At 42.4% G+C, this 18,899-nt stretch overlaps 1 protein-coding gene across 1 annotated transcript in view; it reads left to right on the top strand.

Annotated features, from left to right (window-relative positions):
- Window positions 1–18,899, top strand: part of ANKRD42 (ankyrin repeat domain 42) — a 23,430-nt gene continuing 4,531 nt past the window's right edge. The window contains 12 exon segments of the mRNA XM_071556323.1: window positions 1–85; window positions 1,652–1,803; window positions 2,857–3,020; window positions 4,540–4,647; window positions 4,958–5,077; window positions 5,858–5,993; window positions 9,188–9,388; window positions 10,309–10,434; window positions 11,948–12,053; window positions 12,671–12,846; window positions 13,228–13,354; window positions 16,022–16,166. Of these exon segments, the coding sequence (XP_071412424.1) occupies window positions 1,785–1,803; window positions 2,857–3,020; window positions 4,540–4,647; window positions 4,958–5,077; window positions 5,858–5,993; window positions 9,188–9,388; window positions 10,309–10,434; window positions 11,948–12,053; window positions 12,671–12,846; window positions 13,228–13,354; window positions 16,022–16,166 (1,428 nt within the window). The 5' untranslated portion in view covers window positions 1–85; window positions 1,652–1,784.

Consider the following 18,899-nt stretch of genomic DNA (forward strand, 5'->3'; position numbering starts at 1 on the left):
GCTGGGTTGAGCTGTGTCAGGCTGGGCCGGGCCGGGCCGGCAGCTCCCGCGGCCCTGGGGCTTCTGCCACAGCCGAGCTGCACAGGTTTGTCTTTGTGTGTTACGGGAACATTGCAACACCTAGAATTGTCTTTCCCCCCTGTTGTTAGCCATATTCTTCTTCACTTAATCTCTTTAATTGAATTTTGGGCAGGTGCTGATCTCAAAATCCTTAGTTAATTCTGTCTGCAAAGTTTTCTCCTAAGTAGCTGAGTGTTTGGTGTAAAAATTGCCCTAAAATAATGGGACCTGCCGTTCACGTTGAAAATGAGTGTATTTTTTTACAGAACTGAAGTTAACAGCTGTTTCCTTCGGTGCCAGAGCTGCTGCCTTTGTTTTGCGCCAAGAAGTGATGCACCCACCCACCCAAGGCATCTGTCTCCATAGAGCTGCAGGGCTCCACAGGGAGAGGGGAGACAATATTCCTTCTGCTCTTGGGCCTTGTTTCCATTCCTTCTGGATAAAAAAAAATAGAAAAACAAAAGAAAAATATTACCTTGAACTTGCTGCAGTAGAACGTTGTGTTAAATACATCAGTACTTTGCCAAGCAGTGTAATCAGCCAAGTCTGCCTGTGATTTAATGTTGTGTAATTGGGCTGAGAGCGGTCCTGTGGTGTAAAGGAGAGCACTCTGGACTCTGAATCCCAAGGTCCTGAGTTTGAGTCTCAGTGGGAACCGTCCCCTGGCAGTTCAGTGCCTCCCTGCCGTCCCATCCCGTCACATCTCGGATGCTCAGCAGGGTCAGCCCCGGTTAGTACCGGGTGCTGTGACAGTCCCGAGGACTTCCCTGTCACTGTCCAAGCTCGCTCAGCTGTGGCAAATGGACCTCAGGACTGAAACGGTGGGGCCAGTTCTGCGCACGCTGTGCCTCACCTAAAAAATCCTCTGCACAGGCTGGAAGGGCACGTGGGGAGGGCCCTGCCCAAATCTTCGTTTGCGAAGTCTGGCCATACATATGTACATACAATTGGGCTGAAGTTTGTAATCCTCACTTGGTATAGTGAGGAATTACTACCTTGTGGGAAAATGACATCCTGGTGATACTGTTTCTTAAGAAAGAAAAACAAAATGACAAAAAATCCCACCACAAACAACTCAAACCACAAAACATACTTAAGTATTATTTGGAAACATGAACTGGGTGACCTCTGGAAGTATCTTTCAACAAGGATTCTGTGTTTCACTTCTGCTGCTGTTTGTTCACACATTACTTTGCAGGATGGAGTCACAGTTTCTTGGCAAAGCTTTGTGCAGGGCAGTGATGCAGCCTGCTGAGTTGGGGAGGTGGCAGTGGAGTGATACACAGCCATGAGATTGAGTGGTGTGTCACAGCATGCACAGGGTGTGTTATTGTCAGCCTGGAGTACTGACACAGCTTCAGTCCTCCTCTCCTCTCTGTGGTACCCCAAGTCTGCCTGAGCACTACTATCACACTACAGATTACATGAAAATAGGCACAGGTAAACTGCAAAGGCTGTTCTTAATGGTATCCAGTGCTTTTTCACATGTATCACAAACATGTTCATGCAGTATCACATTTATATTATTTAATATTCTTTCACCTCAGATCATGAAACAGTCTTAACTACTACTACCATTTCTTCTCCACAGGTGGAGAAGCCGAGGCACTAATACCTTAAGACCTACAGTTTTATGCTTGCTTGACTTGCAAAACAGTAGCCCGCCTCTTCAGGACTTCTAAGAGCATTAAATCCAAGCAGTGTTAGTACATTTTGGTACTGGAATGATGACTGCTGTAGAAGGTGAATATTAATTGTTTTAGGTTCCTTTTATGCTTGGCTATCTGAAGCTGCTCCCCTCAGCCCTCAGATCTACTTACATCTCGTATTTCTGTTTACAAGTTTTGTCAAGATAACCAAGATGTTGCAAGGGGGTTTGGATATGTAACTCCCATTGTTTCCAGTCATACAGTTAATCAGTGGAAAAGCCTGAAGGGAGGACACAGGTTATTTGATCTCATGGCCTGGTGACTGAAGATTTTAACCCTACTGCATCTACATTTAGAGTTTGATTTGGTGCCACTGAGGTCACTGAAAATGTTAGTGACTTTAGTGGGAGCAAAATATCAGACTGCTGAAAAGTGAGCTGTAAAAGAGCAATGCTGTAATTTTATGAAGAGAGCAACACAGAATGACTAACATATTGTATAAAGAACTGCCCTTCTACAGCAGCTTTAATTTTGACATCAGTTTGTCCTGAAGATGATCTGTGTAGCTCAGTCAAGAGCAGCTATGCAGTGTGCTCACTTTGTGAAGGCTCTGGTGCCCTCCAGTGTGTTATCCCATGCTGTGCCAAGTCCTCAGGCAGGCAGCAGCAGCAGCATGTGGAGCACCTGCAAAGTGATGACTGAGAGCTTGTTTGCCCAAGTGAGAAGCCTTCCTGATGTTATATTTGTAAATGTGATTAATGAAGAGTTTGTGATGCCCACCCACAGCTTAAGAAGAGAGACAGTGTTGGAGTGGACCTTCTCTAGCACTTGCAAACATGGAGTAACTACTTCCTGCTCTTGCTGTGCTTCTTGTCATCTTTCTGCTGGGTTTTACTCTTGGGCCCTTTACTGGAGCTGGAGGGGGCATGGGTGTCTCAGGTTTTGGCATATTGCTTTGTTCCTGACAAACTGAAGCGACCTTGGAATTTCACTGATATGAATATCAATCCTATGTTACTCTTGAACATTTTAGTTGGTGTTGTGAAGCTGTCACTCTGATGTTTCTTTGATTCATCACTTATTTTCTATCTCTCAAATGTTACCTGCTTAAGCAGCTGACTAATGACCTTTTATTGTTCCTCACTAGTTGTCAAGAAGAAGCGCAATTATACCAGTGTGCATGAAGCAGTGAAAGCTGGTGATGTAGAACAGCTTGCATTGATGATAAAAAGTGGAGCTGGTGTTAACGAGGTGGATGTAGTCCACAAATTCACACCTTTGCACTGTGCTGCCCACTCTGGAAGTCTGGAGGTAAAACTTTCCATTAGTGTTTAGACACAGCCAAATTTTTTTAAGTTCATATTTTCTTCTTGGGGAAGAGGGTGGCCCCAACATTGCTAGCTTAAGTCAAACTGAATCAATAATCTCTGCCTCTTCTCATTAAATACATTCACGTAGAGCAGAAGTGCAGGATTTTATTTTTTTTCCTGAAACCCCTGTTATTTTACCTAATCAGCTTTGCCAGATTTTTCAAAATCATTGATTTTCCTACTCTTAGCAAAATGTTCCTTATGGCCTCCCTTCCAGACTCATGGCCCTTTTTTTTGTCCATGTTGTGTTTTTCATCTTCTCTTGAGACACCTGGAAAATCCTATAGAATGTGTAAAATGTTCTGAGGGTGATTGAAATGGTTGAGAAGTGACATGAAAACATGTTCATTCTGTTTATATATAGAAGTAGTTCTAATGCATTTTATTTTAATGAATGAAAATGTCAAATAACAATGGAGAAATCATCAGGTGCTTGGATGAATGTTTTGAACTTCCAGAAAGGCTGAGCTGCTGTATTTAGCACTACATTGCCCATCTACTTGCAGCCTCCTTGATCAATCTTCATAGCAATCTAACTTTGAAGGATCAAGGCCATTCATGTCCCAAAGAAAAGCATGTGAAGTTCTTGCTAAACTCAAGAAATAGTATGTGCAATGCTACTTCTGCAGTGTAGAGAAACTGTCAAGAAAATGCTCATCATCACGTTGTCAGCCCCCAAACCAGATTGCTTACCCACCCTTTTCTGCCTCTGTAAATTCTGTCATTTTTCATTTGACTCTTCTACTTTGCAATTGATGTATTAGACTTTATTGTTTTATCTGTCATCTATTTGTTGCTAAGCTCCTTGGTAGTAATAGTGGAGGAACCAGAGCTGTAGGATGGTCCAAAACAAGATAATAAATTGTAATAATATATAATAAAAAATTTTATCTGTTCCTCTAGCTGTCTGTGGGTAGTCCATAAAGCTTTTCATAAGCAAGAGTATCTGCTGGAAAAAGTGAATAAAACAAAACTAGGCCACGGAAGGGTGAGAAGACAGATGGGATTACATACACCTAAGAAGCCTAATAAATTAAATGAGCTTTTGAATTTAGTTCAAAGTGTTTTGCTTACCAACAATTTTAGAATTCATGTGAGCATGTTTGCATTGTTTATTCCAGTGCTTTTACCTCATGCCATGTGAGTATTCTCACAGATTACATTAAATCTAGAAGAGTATAATTAAGAAGATACACTGTAGAATCAATTCCAGGGTCTAATTTAGTAGGTTATTTGCACATTTTGTAACCTTGGGTGAAACCTGGAAAGTGTAACTTGCCTGTAACTTTCTAATGCACAAATAAGCGGCTAAGGTGTGCTCTGGGGTCTCATATTCCCATGATGAAGTATTCCAATATTGTTTTGAAATGTAACATTGATGGATGAATTCTAGTTAAAGTGTGCCTCAGGTGCATGATATGAATAGCTAAATAAAAGCTATTTTGGTTTTGGTTGAGCAGTGCCTTCACTGGTTGCTCTGGCATGGAGGTGACACAACACACGTGACTGTCAGAGGCTGGACAGCAGCGCACCTTGCAGCTATCCGGGGTCAGGATGCCTGCATGCAGGTACATGTAAATATTCACTCTCAAGCAAAAGCAAGTAGGGCAGACCTCAATTCTGGACAAATGCATTATGAAGATCAGCTGAGAGACCTCCTAGTGGAGTTATGAGTAGCTCATCTTTATGTCTTAACATCTGAAATTAAGTCACTCATTTTAAAACCTGTGTACTCATTTGCAAACACGTTTATTTTGTACACTGCCAGGAGCTTGAGGGCAGCCCAGAGTTATCTCGCTGATCATCATAAGTCATCCTACTAGGCAGTGTTCGCTTTTGCAGCTTGTGAAGTGAACTTCTGCTTTGCCTTTCTTTCAGGCTTTATTAATAAATGGAGCGAGCGTGGAAGCTCAGGATGATGGTGGGTGCACACCGGCACACCTGGCTGCGGCCCATGGGCGGTCTTACACCCTGCAGACCATCCTGCGCAGTGGAGCGGTGAGACACTCCTGCCTGCAGTGCCCCAGTGCAGAGCAGTCTGGTAGCTTTCCCCAAACAACACTCTGCCTAGCTTAAACTGAGATTTAGGACTGGAGATTATTTATTATTGGTGAATTTCTTTTCAGGGTAAATTTCCATCTTTTAAATTGTAATATACATTTAGGGAAATGATCCAAAAATCTAGAGACACTAAACAATGTAAGAACATCAGGCATTGGAATGGTCTGCCCGAGAGGTGGTGGATTCACCATCCCTGGAGGTTTTTAAACTGAGATTGGACGTGACACTGAGTGCCATGATCTGGTAAAGGGACTGGAGTTGGACCAAGGGTTGGACTTGATGATCTCAGAGGTCTTTTCCAACCCAATCGATTCTATGATTCTATGAAAATCACATTCCACTGAGGATGTCATTAAAAGAAGATCAGGTGCTGGGGTGGTGTTGATTTTTGCAATCGTACATATCTATAGTAAAGGAGACATAAACTTCAAAAAAATTATAATAGTCCAGATGCATATTTAAGGAATAATGACCAATGCTGTGATAAAAGTATGTCTAGAATTCACCTTTTCTAAGTTCAAAAGAGGTAAAACAAGAACCCATGAGAATTACCTGGGAATGGGAACTACATGTGTGGCATGAACTTTGAAAAATGTTATTTGATTTGATTTAAATAATATAACTCATAACACAATGAACAGCTGATTCCTATACATAAAATTTGTCTTGTGTCTAAGATTCAGAAGTGAATGAATTAACCTGCTGCATTCATTTTAGAATGTGAATGTTTCAGACAGGAATGATTGGAAACCTGTTCATTATGCTGCTTTTCATGGTCGTTTGGGGTGTTTGCAGCTTCTTGTTCGATGGGGAGCATGTATAGATGATGTGGATAACAATGGAAACCTTCCAGGTATATCAGGATAAATCATACATTTTTGAACCTTTGGTTTACAGTTGTTGTGTTATGTGATATTTGAGCAAATTTTAAGTAATGCACAGCAGCAACATTTGCTATTTGATTCCATGCAGTCAACGTAGTCTATTTTTCTAATGATGGGAGGATTTATGGAATCCAGAGTATTGATCTGTTGGTGACAGTATCCCCTTCACTTCTTGCTGTTGCTGGCGAGGATCAGAGCTCCTGAGTGCTGGAGTAGGGAGCAGGATGAGCCTGGCAGAAAGCACTGCATAGGGAGGTATCTCCTATGTGTGTGATGGAGCACATGCGCCAATGGAGGTCACAGGAGAAGGGTGGGTGGAGGAGCAGGCAGTTTCAGCTGCTCAGTGCTACTTTTTGAGTTTGTGCCAGGCTTTAAGGGCTGTGCCAGTGTGATCAGACTGTGTGTTTGTTCATCTTGATTTCTGGAATACTGGTTTTTCTGTATGGTCTGTATTATGTTCCATTTTCATAATCATAAGACTATTCACTTTAGCACAAAAAAATGGGCAGTGTTTGTTCGTGGCCCTACATAGTTTTTCCAGTGTCCCTTTGCCTACCATGCCACTGCCTCAATATCCTCTGTAAGCTGAATGGTATTGTTCTTGTGTTGAGTTCTTACTGCATCCTTTCCCTTTTAGCATTTTCCTTCTTACGGTTCATCACATTATGCGCTCCAAAGAGCATATTTTATTTCTCTATAACTTGTATAGAGTTATCTTTTTAAATCCCGTCCTGAAATCTTTTACTCTCTATTAAGCACTACTTACCTAGGAAATAGATAGCTATGGTCTGTTTTGCAAACCTGGGTCCTGTTAGAGAATGAGGCAGATCTGGTGCATTAGCAAGAAGGTGTCATGATGTTAAGCACCCCAGTGGCAGTGTAGAAAGCAGCTTTATTTGCATTTGAGAACACTTTCCCGATAACAGACTTCTGTGGAGAGATAGCAGATGCCAGCACAGTCCTACTTAAATGCTTTTACATACTGCTTAGTAGAAAATTGGTTATGTTGTATTTTGACACCCTATAGAAGCTTGATCTTCTAGCCTTTTTTCTGTTTCGTTTGATCATATTGTCACGCAAAGGAAAGAAAAAGCTTTGGAACATGGCTAGTAAAAGATTAGTAGAAGCGATGTGCTGTGCAGGCCAGCTTTTTCTCGGCTTGTGTAACAGCGAAGTGAACTTAAATTTTCTTTATATGCTTCAGCTTCAAGATTAGCTGAGCAGTGCTATCATTATTCCTAAGAGAATACTGAAAGAAAAATTCTGAGGTTTCAGTGGCAGACACCTAAAACTTAAAAACTGGCTGCATTTTTTGCATGTGTGTGTTACAGTAGAGGGTCTAATTACCGTTGCTAATTTGCATGCTATATTTTTTGAAGAAAAAAATCTTGTGGCTTATTCAACCTACAGAATGGGCTGTGCTTATTAATTCAAAATTTCGTTTTTTCTCTGTATTAATTTTTGGGCCACATCCATGCTTCTTTTATTGCTCACTGGTCAAACCTATTATAAATATTTTTCACACTCTTTTTTCACTTGTGGCTTTGAGAAGATTGAATAGCGTTAGCCTGACTTTATAAAAGGCAAGATGAAACAGAGAAGTTGGGATACCAGCACCAGCTACCCACTGCCTATTTGTGATGCCTGAGATAAGGTTTTTCAAAGTTCTTGGCTCTGAGCTGCTCGTTTTGGTGTTACTGTCTTAACATTGCAGTACCCTTTGACTTTAGTCTCAACTGCAAGTGCTCAGCATGACTGAGGATGGGATGGCACAGTTACATGTTGGGTACTGGCTACTAAGATACACACAGGTTAAAAGCCACCTATGAAAAGTTACTTCATGTGTATTCCACAGTGTTCTACTGAAACTGTGCAAAAACAGAGCACAACTCTTAAATTTATTTTCCTCTTGCCATCTTTGCAGAAAATGTTGAGCTTTTTTGATTGCTTTTTGCACAGGACAGGCATCTGATAAAAAAGTTTCATCCCAAAAGGTGAAGTTTTATCCTGGAGATTTTAGGTATCTGAAAATGGATTCATAAGGGTTGAGCCATTTTTCACTGACTGTTAATCAGTACCTACCTTTAGCATGGTACCTCTTCTTTTCTCTTCTCCCTAGGTAACTAATTCACTTAATAAAACTCAAGCAATGGGGAAAAGGGCCCTGATTTCAGTGAGGTTCAGATTTTGAGCAATCATCGGAACCAAAGTATTGTCATCTTGCTGTAAAACCAATATCCATCACCTTTTAGAGCAATTACGCTCTGGGAAGCTGTGAATAGTTTGCTCTAGTGAACTTGTGTGCACCCAAGAGGAAGTGAATTGTTTTTTTTCTAGATCCTGGGTACATTGTTTATTGATTATGAAGATAATGAGATTCTTACCTGGAGATGAACTAATCCTTCTGCCTCTAGGACATCAGCTGGCTTTTACAGAACATTGTCATGGAGCACACATAATGAGCATTTATTTGGCCAGTTCTTCCAATTAATGGGACTTGAGAATATAACTCATTTCAAAATAATCAGCTTGTGTTTGGTACCTTTTACTTTGTCCCAGCACTCTAGTAGTATTAAATAACCTCTTAATCACCTGAAGGTCAGGTGAGGAATGTGCCTTCAAATACTTTACACAGTAAAGTGCATATCACTGTCCTCCTTTTACAGGTGGGTAACTGAGGGTGTGTTTCAACTTGTTTGTGGTGGCACAGTAGGGGTGTGCCTAAAGCAGAAAGGGCCTTAACTGCTAATCAAGGACAGTGCTTTCTGTCCCTCTCTAGCGAGGATCCCCAGGACAACGAGGTCAGACACCTGCTGAAGAGTGAGATTTGGGTTCTTGGGGAAGATGAAACGCCGGCAATGCACTCTCCTAGCTAGTGCTTGGTGGTCTGTTGGGAGTGTTGGTCTGTCTCCTGCAGTCAGCTCTGCCAGGGAATCTCATTTGCAGATCTTATCCTTGACAGCTTTGTTTTACCTCCTTTACATAGAGCTGAGCTCTGTCCTGGCCAGGAACTGAACATGCCCAGTTGAACTGAGGCTGCTCCTACTTGTTGTGTGGTGCTGGATGGCTCAAGCCCTGGTAGATGACCCAGATCTAACCAGTGGTGAGAGCACTGCTTTCTCCATGGGCAGCATGGAGAAATTAATTTCTCCTCATGCTGTAGCACACCTGGCAGCAATGGAAGGACACTTGCATTGCTTTAAGTTCTTGCTTGGGAAAATGGCCAGTGTCAGACACACACTGAAAGCCAGGAATCACCAAGGAGAGACTCCAAGGGACTTGGCTGAACGGTTCTATAAAGACAATATTCTGCAATATATTGATGGTCTGGAAAAAGAGGAGGAGCATTCAGAGACACAGGAATGTGAGTATGGATCAAAATACAGTTAAAATAGGCATTATACTTAATTCCATAGAAATGCTTGATTCTGAAAACTTGTATGAGCAGAAGTATAACATTTAAATTATTAATATAAGGAAGAGCTTCTTTTCAGTGTTTACTGCATTTACTGATAGCTAAAGACTGGGATACTTAGGGTGATTTTATAGATGTGTTAGGTTTATCCATGATGGCACCGTGTTGCACGATGAATATCAAGTTGCCCATGTTGTTTTTAGACTCCAGGGGAGATCCAGAAAAACTGTATGATTCTCATTAGTTTGCAGGTTAGCCTGAAAATGTCCCACTGAAATTAAGGTTAATTGCTAGCTAGCAATACTACTGCAGTCAGAACAGCCAAAGGATCCAAATGTGGCAAGGTCTATAAGGAGAACCTTCAACAGAGCAAGGATAGGAGAACTGCACCTTCACCTCTCTACTTCTGGGCACTTACTGTCCTTATCTGATAGTCTTTTTTCATTATATGTATATTGTCTGTAGTCTCTGTCTATAAAAGATAACTAGAAAAATCAAATTATCTGTATGAGTATGAGAAGGAAAATTGTTTACGTATTTGGAATTCAAAACAGGTAGATAACTCCAGTTACCACCAGTAATACAATCTCAATTGTAAAACAAAGCTATACTTGTTATTTCAGATCTATGAAAATAATTTCTTAACAGTGTAAGATGCCTGTAGTCATAAGCAAGACATGTTTAGTCAAGTCTGTGGTGAACACTGCTAGTTACACAGCTGCATTTTGCCAATTAAGGCACATTAACCTTGCTAAATACAAAGCATCCATACATTAATTGCTATGAGAGGCCAGCTGTGAGAGACAAATACCAGCACATTTAGTAGAATTACAGGCATCTGTTTGGAAACATGTGCATTTCATTTTCAGTTTTAGCTTTCCCAACTCATGAGGCTGCTTTCAAAGGGGACTCGTTAGTGCTTAGAAGATTGGTGAGAAGTGGAGTAATCAATATCAGTGAGCGGGATGATAAGGGATCCACTCTCATGCACAAAGGTCAGTAATTGTAATCTGTGTTTCAGCTTGTTGCTGTTTGTTGCTGACTTGTTTACTTTGTTTTTCAAGTGGTTGCTCATCAGATGAACTTAATGAAATAGAGCAGTACATTTCCTGAGGGCTCAGAAGGGCAACTCCAAAAAACCTACTTTGTGATGTGTGTGGAGGTGTCACTTTGAAACACAATAAGCAAGCCCAAGTAAAGAAAAAAGAGTTTATAATAAAGAGAAATCAACATCTAAAAGGAAAACTAAATAGTGGTGTGTTTTTCTTTGGTTTGTTTTTTTAATGAGACAAGATGTGGCTTTTAGAAATATCTGGTTGCCTAAATATTGTAACCTGGGCTTTTATCAACTGAACTCTCAGTACTGTGACAATGTTTTGTAAAAACCACAACAAAGTCATTTGGTAGAGTGCTGTGAAGGGAGGTAAACTTCTGGTATCTCACGCCTTAACATGTAGTGGAGTGCTAGCACTACAGAAAATAGTTCTCTTGTGTTTGGGAGTTTTATAGTCATGTCTGAAAGAAAGAAACGGGAGAGGAAGGAAACAAAGGAATTTTTGTAATATACTTTTAGCAATATTTTTCACATTTCTTTTTGACTAGATATAAATGGTAGAATTTTTAAAAACATAATTGAAGTTCCCGTTAAAAGAGTGATCTGTAGTGATTTTAAAATATTTTCTACATTTTTTCCCACTTTCTTTTCTTGGAATGGTGCTGACTTACAATTGTTTCATCCCCAGACTTTACATGCTAATATTGTAATTTCATTTTCCTACCTCAGTAAGAAAACAAATATAGTCAATATCCAGAAGGGAATGCTGTCAAGAAATCGATTTATTCTTCCTTGAGAAAAACAGTGTACAGTTTCAGCTAGACTTGCCAAATATCTTTCATATGTGAGACAATTTTCCTGGCACCACCTGGTATGAGCAATGGCCATGCCAGATCATATGACCAGCCTTGGGTGAGGCTGCTGCTGGGAAGCATTGCCTGCCGTGTCTGCCCCACGAAATGATGTTCCTATAGCTCCAGCACAAAGCCTGGTTTCTCTGCTCCATGAGACAGCTCCACACACTCCAGACTGGGGCAATCAGCTGTGTCTGGTACATGGGAGGCCCAAGCCAGGGAGAGGAGACAGCAGTTTGCTGCCAAACTGACACAAGGCCTTACTGCAAGAGAGTGTGAGGCAGCAGTGATTTGTGTGTCTCATGCTCAGCATGTGGGACTGGGCAAGTTTAGTTTAACTTGTGTTCAGGATGAACTCCTGGTACATTTCTGGAACTAGTAAGAGTCACCAAACCACACTGTATGATCTTCCCCAAAACTGTGTGTACCCATGTGATCTGAGCATCGTGACACACAGGCTTCCTTTGAAATAGTATCTCCCTTGTGGTGTCTTAGTGAACCCAACCTCTAGCATGTCAAATAATGACAAGAGGAGGACATTTTAGGTTTGAAACACTTCAGTTGTATGTCACTGACTTGTGTGCACCTTCCTTCCTTTAGCTGCTGAACAGAGTCACATCCATTGCTTACAGTGGTTGATCGAAATGGGAGCAGACTGTGACATTACAAATGATGCTGGAGAGACTCCAAAGGATGTAGCCAAGAGGTAGTAGTACCTATCCTGTAGCTCTGACATTTATTTACTTACTATTTGTACATCAATATCATGTCAACTTTGTTGGAATTAATCCCAATTTTCAGTGGCGAAGAAAGAACAGATTAGGCCCATGAATTCCAGCTCTGAGTGATAAGCAAAGCTGTATTGTAGCTATAAAATGTTTTAATTTGTACTTATTTTAATTTTCTTTTCAGCAAGGTCAGACAGAAAAGAGGAAAACTAGGTGATCTGAAAAAGGAGAGTTGTGAGTCAATATGGTGACAACTGACTTTACAAAGTAATTGAGAAGTATGCAGGCCACCTGATTTTTGCATTAATAAAAATGCAATTTCTGTTGAGATTCAATTAAGAAATAGTGCAAAGAAAAAAGATACCTCTGATGTAGGAATCATTGACATAAAGATTGCACTGAAGCAGAGCTCACACCATAAGAATACTACAAAAAGCAGGTGGATACCTACTCAGAGTATGTGTACCAGTGCTTCCTTTAATCCTGAAACCCTTCTGATAGATGGGAACATGGACAGTTTCAGAGAGTTTCTATCATATGCGTTTTTCCAGATGATGGGGATATTCCAGTGTAGGTTTAACTCTTCTCTGTGCAGACGTGCCCATCTGGCAGCTGTGGAACTTTTGATACCAAGAACTGGAGACAGTAACTCTAGTGATGAAGAACTAGATGCAAACAACATAAAGTTTTTTGAAAGACATGGCGTGGAAGGGAGTACAGATAGCAAAGAAAATCTAACCCTGGATAAAGCAGAGAAAAGGAACGCACGCAGTAAGCACTGTATTCCCATCATTCCTTGTTTGAAAAAGTTGGCATGGTCACGTTATAGTCCTAGTTACACAGTTCCTGCCAACTATTGTGGCCTTGCTGTTGTAAGATAAGATAGTTGACAGGATATCTGTACCACTGAGCATTCAAACAAATTGTGAAAAATTAGAAAGCAGAGGGCAATCAATCTATGTTTGTGAAACTGTGTGGGTTTGCTGCTTGTTTTTGAGAGCTGTTGACTGTGTGGGTGTCAGCTGTAACTTAGTATTTGCTGAGCAATGTGCTTTCCGTTCTGTGTTTGAGAGACTGTTTTCCAGACTACTGGATTCCAGCATGACTCTCTTCTCCGTGCGTTTTACCTACTGGGAGAATTCTGTCTTACAGTAAGGGCCTATTACAAGATTCAAGAACTTCAGCAACTTCTAGAAATTGCCTACAGCAACTACAGACAGCTGGGAGGAATAACTGAAGAGGAGAGGAAGATGAAAAGAGAAGAAAGGAGAGCTGAGAAGTAAGGTCATTTTGGCCTTCTAATGTTTAACTCTGTGGACCCTGTGGGGCCCATTTTAAAGCCTTCTTTAAGGCTTCCTTACACTCAGACTTGCTTTGGCCATTTTGTCTTTTCCATTTACCAGCTTTAACGAGGCCAAAAAGAAAGGGACTGCAGCAATTTGTCTGACCATTTCTAAGCTTCTATCACCAGGATCAGCTCCAAAGCACAACACAAGTGCTTGATAGATTCATGCTTCTTGTGCAAGATCATCTGTTCAGCCTTCAGGTTTTTCTGTAGCATATATCAAGTAGGCCTGATAAGTTCTGGTTCTTTTATTTCTACTGAGGATGTCAAAGACATGTATGGACTTTAATAAGTCTGAAAAAAGGCATTAGTCTTAGCATGGCTTGGATGGAAGTGCATATACAGCAGAAATTATTCAGTGACCTGTTACATTTCTGTGTCAAGGGCAATATATTTCTGTGCTCAGGGAAGCATTAACTTGTATTCAGACCACAATAAAAAAAGAGCTATCAGCAAACCTGTCCTTGCATGTGAAGCACTATTCATAATGTCTGTCTAATTTTCAGTGTCTCCATTAAATCAAAGGATTCTGTTAGATTTGTCAGGTGATTTGATGGACTTACTGTCTACATTTCAAAGAAAAGCCCTTCTATCAAAGATTTAGAGCTTAAAAAGTAATGCAACATCCAAAGACAGGCCTGTCTACACCTCCACCTGTCAAAGACTTGGCTACCCACTGTTCTCAGTCTCGTAGATAACCACTTCCATAATGTCTTGGGGCCACCTCAAACCACTGTCTTTTTTTGGTCACTGGGAGAAGATTGTCTGGGGGGCTTGTATGCCATCAAGAAGGCAGCAGACTTACCAGTGTGCGTAGCTCTGGAGCAGGTAATAGGTGTCACAGATTGCAATTAAGTAGTTTGTTTTACAACTGTCTCTGAGCCAAAGAAATGAGGGCAGGATTTATTTTGGTTCCAGATCATACTTTGATTCAGCTCAGGCTTAAAGCCCATCTTTCATAACTTGATATTTCTGTAGTAGCTAACAGATACCTGCATCTGAGTTAGTTACCTTGAGCTCCTTTTTAGGCTTCTTGGAGAGATGTAGGCACTTTCCAGGCATATATAGACATGTACTTCAGGATGCGATTCATCACTTTAGAAGTGTCTTTCCTGGCTTCAGAGGAGGAGGGTGACGAGCTGAGGTGTTGATGCCTATGTTGGAAGATCAGAGAAACCTGGTTTGAATGATGGAAAAGTCACTGTTCATTAATGGCAGACATTAGAGTTCATTTTGGATAGAGCAGCTGCTCAAAAGCTGGCAGTGCCTATTAGAGGGCTCTGGTGATGATCTTTAAGGGATATTGGCTTTCTGTGGCATGTGTGGCTAAGCTAGAAAAACTGTGAGCCTCTCTGAAGAGTCTTTTTCACCTGTGGAGGCTAGAAAGCATCTCTAGCCCCCAGCTGTCATTTTCAAATGGAAATGGTGCTTCTCAGCCTTCCTACCTACCCTTCTCAGGGTACCTCTATCTGTGGATAAACCCCAAGATGCTTGCATCATGGGCCAGAAAACCTCATTATTTAAAATTATTTAGTGACAACACCATTTTTCTATATGAAAAGCAGGAGTTGCCACTTGGGAAGACCATTGTTGCAGATTTTGAAGATTTCTGCTTTAGTCCAGGCTTTCTGGCTGTAAGAGGCCTGGTGTGAACCACTGCACAGTGCTTTACCCAGGCTGCATTTCTTGGAAAGAATTGCCACCATGAGTGTGCAACACAGTTTTGAAGCTGTGCAAGAAGTCAGCTGTCCCCTGAGCACTGAGCACAGCCACTCTTGCAGTGTCAGTAAGGCTGGTTAGTAGCTTTGGGACTCATGAGTCAAGAATTCTTCACTTCAGGAAACAAGTTAGCGCTTGCTGAGACCTTTCCTGCTGTGCTGTTTGAATCCACAGGGCAGATGTCTCCCTTTTCTCTTTACCAATCTTCCATCTTTATAGCTGTGCTAATTCATCCTGATCTAGGAGAGATCCAGCTCAACTCCAGGTGACTCACGTGCTGAGGTCAATTGCTGTTATAATGAGAATATATATTAATTATGTCTCAGCTTAACAGTTTCAGGGATCTCAAGTAATATTGGTGAGCTCTTGTGCAACTGTGTGTAGGCCAGTGCATCAGTTTCCCTTCAGTAAGATTATGCAAAGCTGTCATTTGAGTATTCCTCATCCGTGCCTAAGCCAATCAATAGGAAAGATGTCGTGGCACCAGATGTAAATCAAAAAGCTCCCCCTGACCCCTTCAGAATCTCAGCCTTATGCTTTTTCTCTATTTCATAACTTATTTGATCCCTGGACACTTCTCCCTCTCCCACAGCTGGAGGTGGACCCAGTCAGAGCCTGCCTGAGCCCTGGGCTCGGTGTGTGGGCGGACGGCTCCATCTCGTGGTCAGATGCGCTGAGCACAGCTGGCAGCAGGGAGGGAAAAGCTGCTGTTTAGAGCTGTTACAAAGGGTCCGGAGCAAGGAGCAGAGCTGGTGTGAGGAGCACTGCACTGCTTTCTGCGTGACTAACCCGTTCCCTGGCAAAGGCACAGGACCATGTGGAGTGGCCAGTCCAGGTCTGGATGTACTTCATGCTCAGCTTTGTCTCCTTTGCTTTTGGCAGGGCTGTGAAGGAGCTTGAGGCCCAGCTGGAATATTAACGAGTCAGGCGGGAGAAGCTGGAGAGCAAGCTGGATGAGTACCATGCAGAGATAAGCCACCTTAGAGAGAGCCTGAAGAAAACTCACATCCCCCCTGCTGTTCCCATGGTGAGTGCCACATTCCTCCAGTGCATGGGATGGAGGCTGCTGACTGTTGCTTGTGCATGTTTGTTCCCTCTAATATTCCCAGGCATGGTGCTAGGAAGTACTAGAGAAAACATGCTAGCAGTTTTTAGCTTGGGGCATGGAAGTGAACAGGATCCTTTGTCTGTCCTGACAGTGTCTCTGCTGTGAAAGGGTATCAGTTTGTAGAGAAGCACCAATAATCATATTAACAAAAGGAGTGTACTGATCCTTGAGTAATTCCACATGTGTCTGCAATGACTGGGAGCTCCTCTTGGCTGGTACCTGGTGTCTGAGATTGGACTGGTGCTACAGGAGAGGTGTTGTCACCACCTAAAAGGATACCCAGCCTACAATGGGTCCCCAGAGGGGGACAAAGAAAATAACACTTCAAAGATGATGCATGTCATGGAGTCTGGAGTCAGCCAGGCATCCCAACTGAGAGTCCAGGATCTTGTGGAAAGTTTGTGCACAGAATTCAGCCTGTTTAGGAAAGGAAGAGTACTTGTGGCATGGGAAGTTCTCGGACAGAGAGAATTTTTGAATTAAAAATTAAGCCCTTCTTACAGCATAGAGACATAAGAGGGAAGAGTAGGGGAAGTAGAGGGAATTGTCACCATTGCAAGCAGCCAACAGATGCTGATGTTTCTGATTTCTCAGTTTTCACCTGTACAGGAAATACATGATGGCATTTATATTCTTTCAGACCATTTTTTATTTCCTAGACTATTTTCCACGTTTTCAGACAGTCAGTTGCTTCTACACTTGCTTGTTTTTGCACTTATTGGTAGTATCTCAATGTGGCTCTGAATTCTAGGTACCGCAGCTGCACTTCAAAGAGGCCAGCTGCACTTTTCAACGACTCTTCTGGTTCTCAGCTTTGCAATTCTCTGTCTGGCAGACATTTGCTTTGTCGGTATTTTTCAGCTCAAGGCAGTTAAATGCCTCCCTGACACCCGATCCCGTCAGATCTAGGAAGCTAAGCGGAGTCAGCCCCGGATTAGTACCTGGATGGGAGACCTCCTGGGAAATGCCGGGTGCTGTAGGTTCTAGTCCTGAGGACTTCACTGGCACTGTCCAAGCTTGCTCGGCCGTGGCAGATGAACCTCAGGACTGAAACGGTGAAGCCAGTTCTGCGCACGCTGAGCCTCACCTAAAAGCCACTGCGCAGGCTGGAAGGGCCACACCCACGTGGGGACAGCCCTTCCCAAATCTTCGTTTGCGAAGCCAAGCCACACATTTTTCAGCTGGCAGTTGTTTTCTGGTAATTTCCCCCTTCTAACCAGGTTGCCTTTCTGGCTGCTCACATCAGGTATCAGTCACCCTGAGGTGTCAGTCCCCACCCCCTGGCTGACAGGTTTTGCAGCACATACTCTGGGATATTCTTTTGCTTCAAAACTCCTTCAGAATGGGTTTGTTTTCCTCTTTTTTACACCAGACTGGGAAAGGGAGTTGATGGAGGACTGTATTGTTGTACGCAGTGACTGATTGCATTGAGTGTTCTTGTGTGTCATCCGCTGTCATCCCAATTATTCAGCTCACTGACAGCAGAGAATATACAGAGAGATACGAATTATTGGTTGGCTTAGCAGGCAAGGACAGGAAAACTGTAGCTTTTTGAAAAATGAATTCTTGAGGATAGATCGGCAGTTCCCATACTAATTTTGGGGACAGGTGAGCTGGCATTTCAGACCTTTCCCTGCCATGTAACTCCCAAAAATTGATGTGACAGTCAAGACCCCATTTTTCAGGTTTTTGCCATCCAGTCAAGTCATCAGCCTTGGATGAAGCACCTAAATTCCTTTTGCTATGGACGTGGGAACTGGTGTGTAGTAACTGTTGGTTCTTCTAAGGAAAAGGTGCCAGTGGAAAAGGCTCATGACAGGACTGTTCCTGGACCTTCACTTAACTTCCCTGACCATTGCACTGCCTTGTCTGTGTAACTGTTTGTATGGTTCTTCTATATCCAGTATAAAAGTCAGGCAAGGACTTGTCACTTGTAAAATGGGCAACTCAGATTTAACTCCTTCCTCTACCTAGAGGAACTGAGAATACCCATTCTGGAGGAATGTTTTAAGCAGCACGACACCTGCTCTTGTGAGATGGAGCCATATTCATTGCCCTGTGGGTAGATATGACCACTCTGTTTCAATACTCACTGGTCCAGAGGGAGTGAATCAGAGAAGACAGCTTTATAAGCTGATGATTAGGGCTCATGTGGAAGGACAGAGGAATTTTTGTACCAAGAATTTCAGTCCTTCTGTTGCCATTGTCTGACCCCAGGCTAACATAGCATGGCTGCCTGTGCAGCGTGGCCAGATGGCACTCCCTCGCTGCAGCTCAAAGCAGGAGGTCTTGGGCTTGCTGTGGTGCCAGTGTTGCACAGGGTGCTGGCTTCAAAGCTTGCCTTCTCACATGCCCCTGTGTGCTTGAGCGACGTGGTCTAGCACAACCACACTGCACAGTGCTTTCAGTCTCTCTTCTGTCCCCTTGCTTACTTTCTTAACCTTCCTTGTGGGATGTTTGTGCACTTTTCCTGCCCTTCTGGCACTTTATTCCCTTTAGCCTGTGCCCACTTTCCCCACTACCATACACAAGCTGTGATGTTCCTCCAGCTGTTTCCTTCCCTAGATATCCTTGGGACTGGTCTTTTCCATGCTGCTGAGAGCTCAGGCCAGCCAGGTGCACCTCCCTTTGAAAGAAAAGACACTTTCTATT

Source organism: Pithys albifrons, chromosome 1, assembly GCF_047495875.1.
Source record: "Pithys albifrons albifrons isolate INPA30051 chromosome 1, PitAlb_v1, whole genome shotgun sequence".
In the NCBI taxonomy this organism is placed as follows: Eukaryota; Metazoa; Chordata; class Aves; order Passeriformes; family Thamnophilidae; genus Pithys; species Pithys albifrons.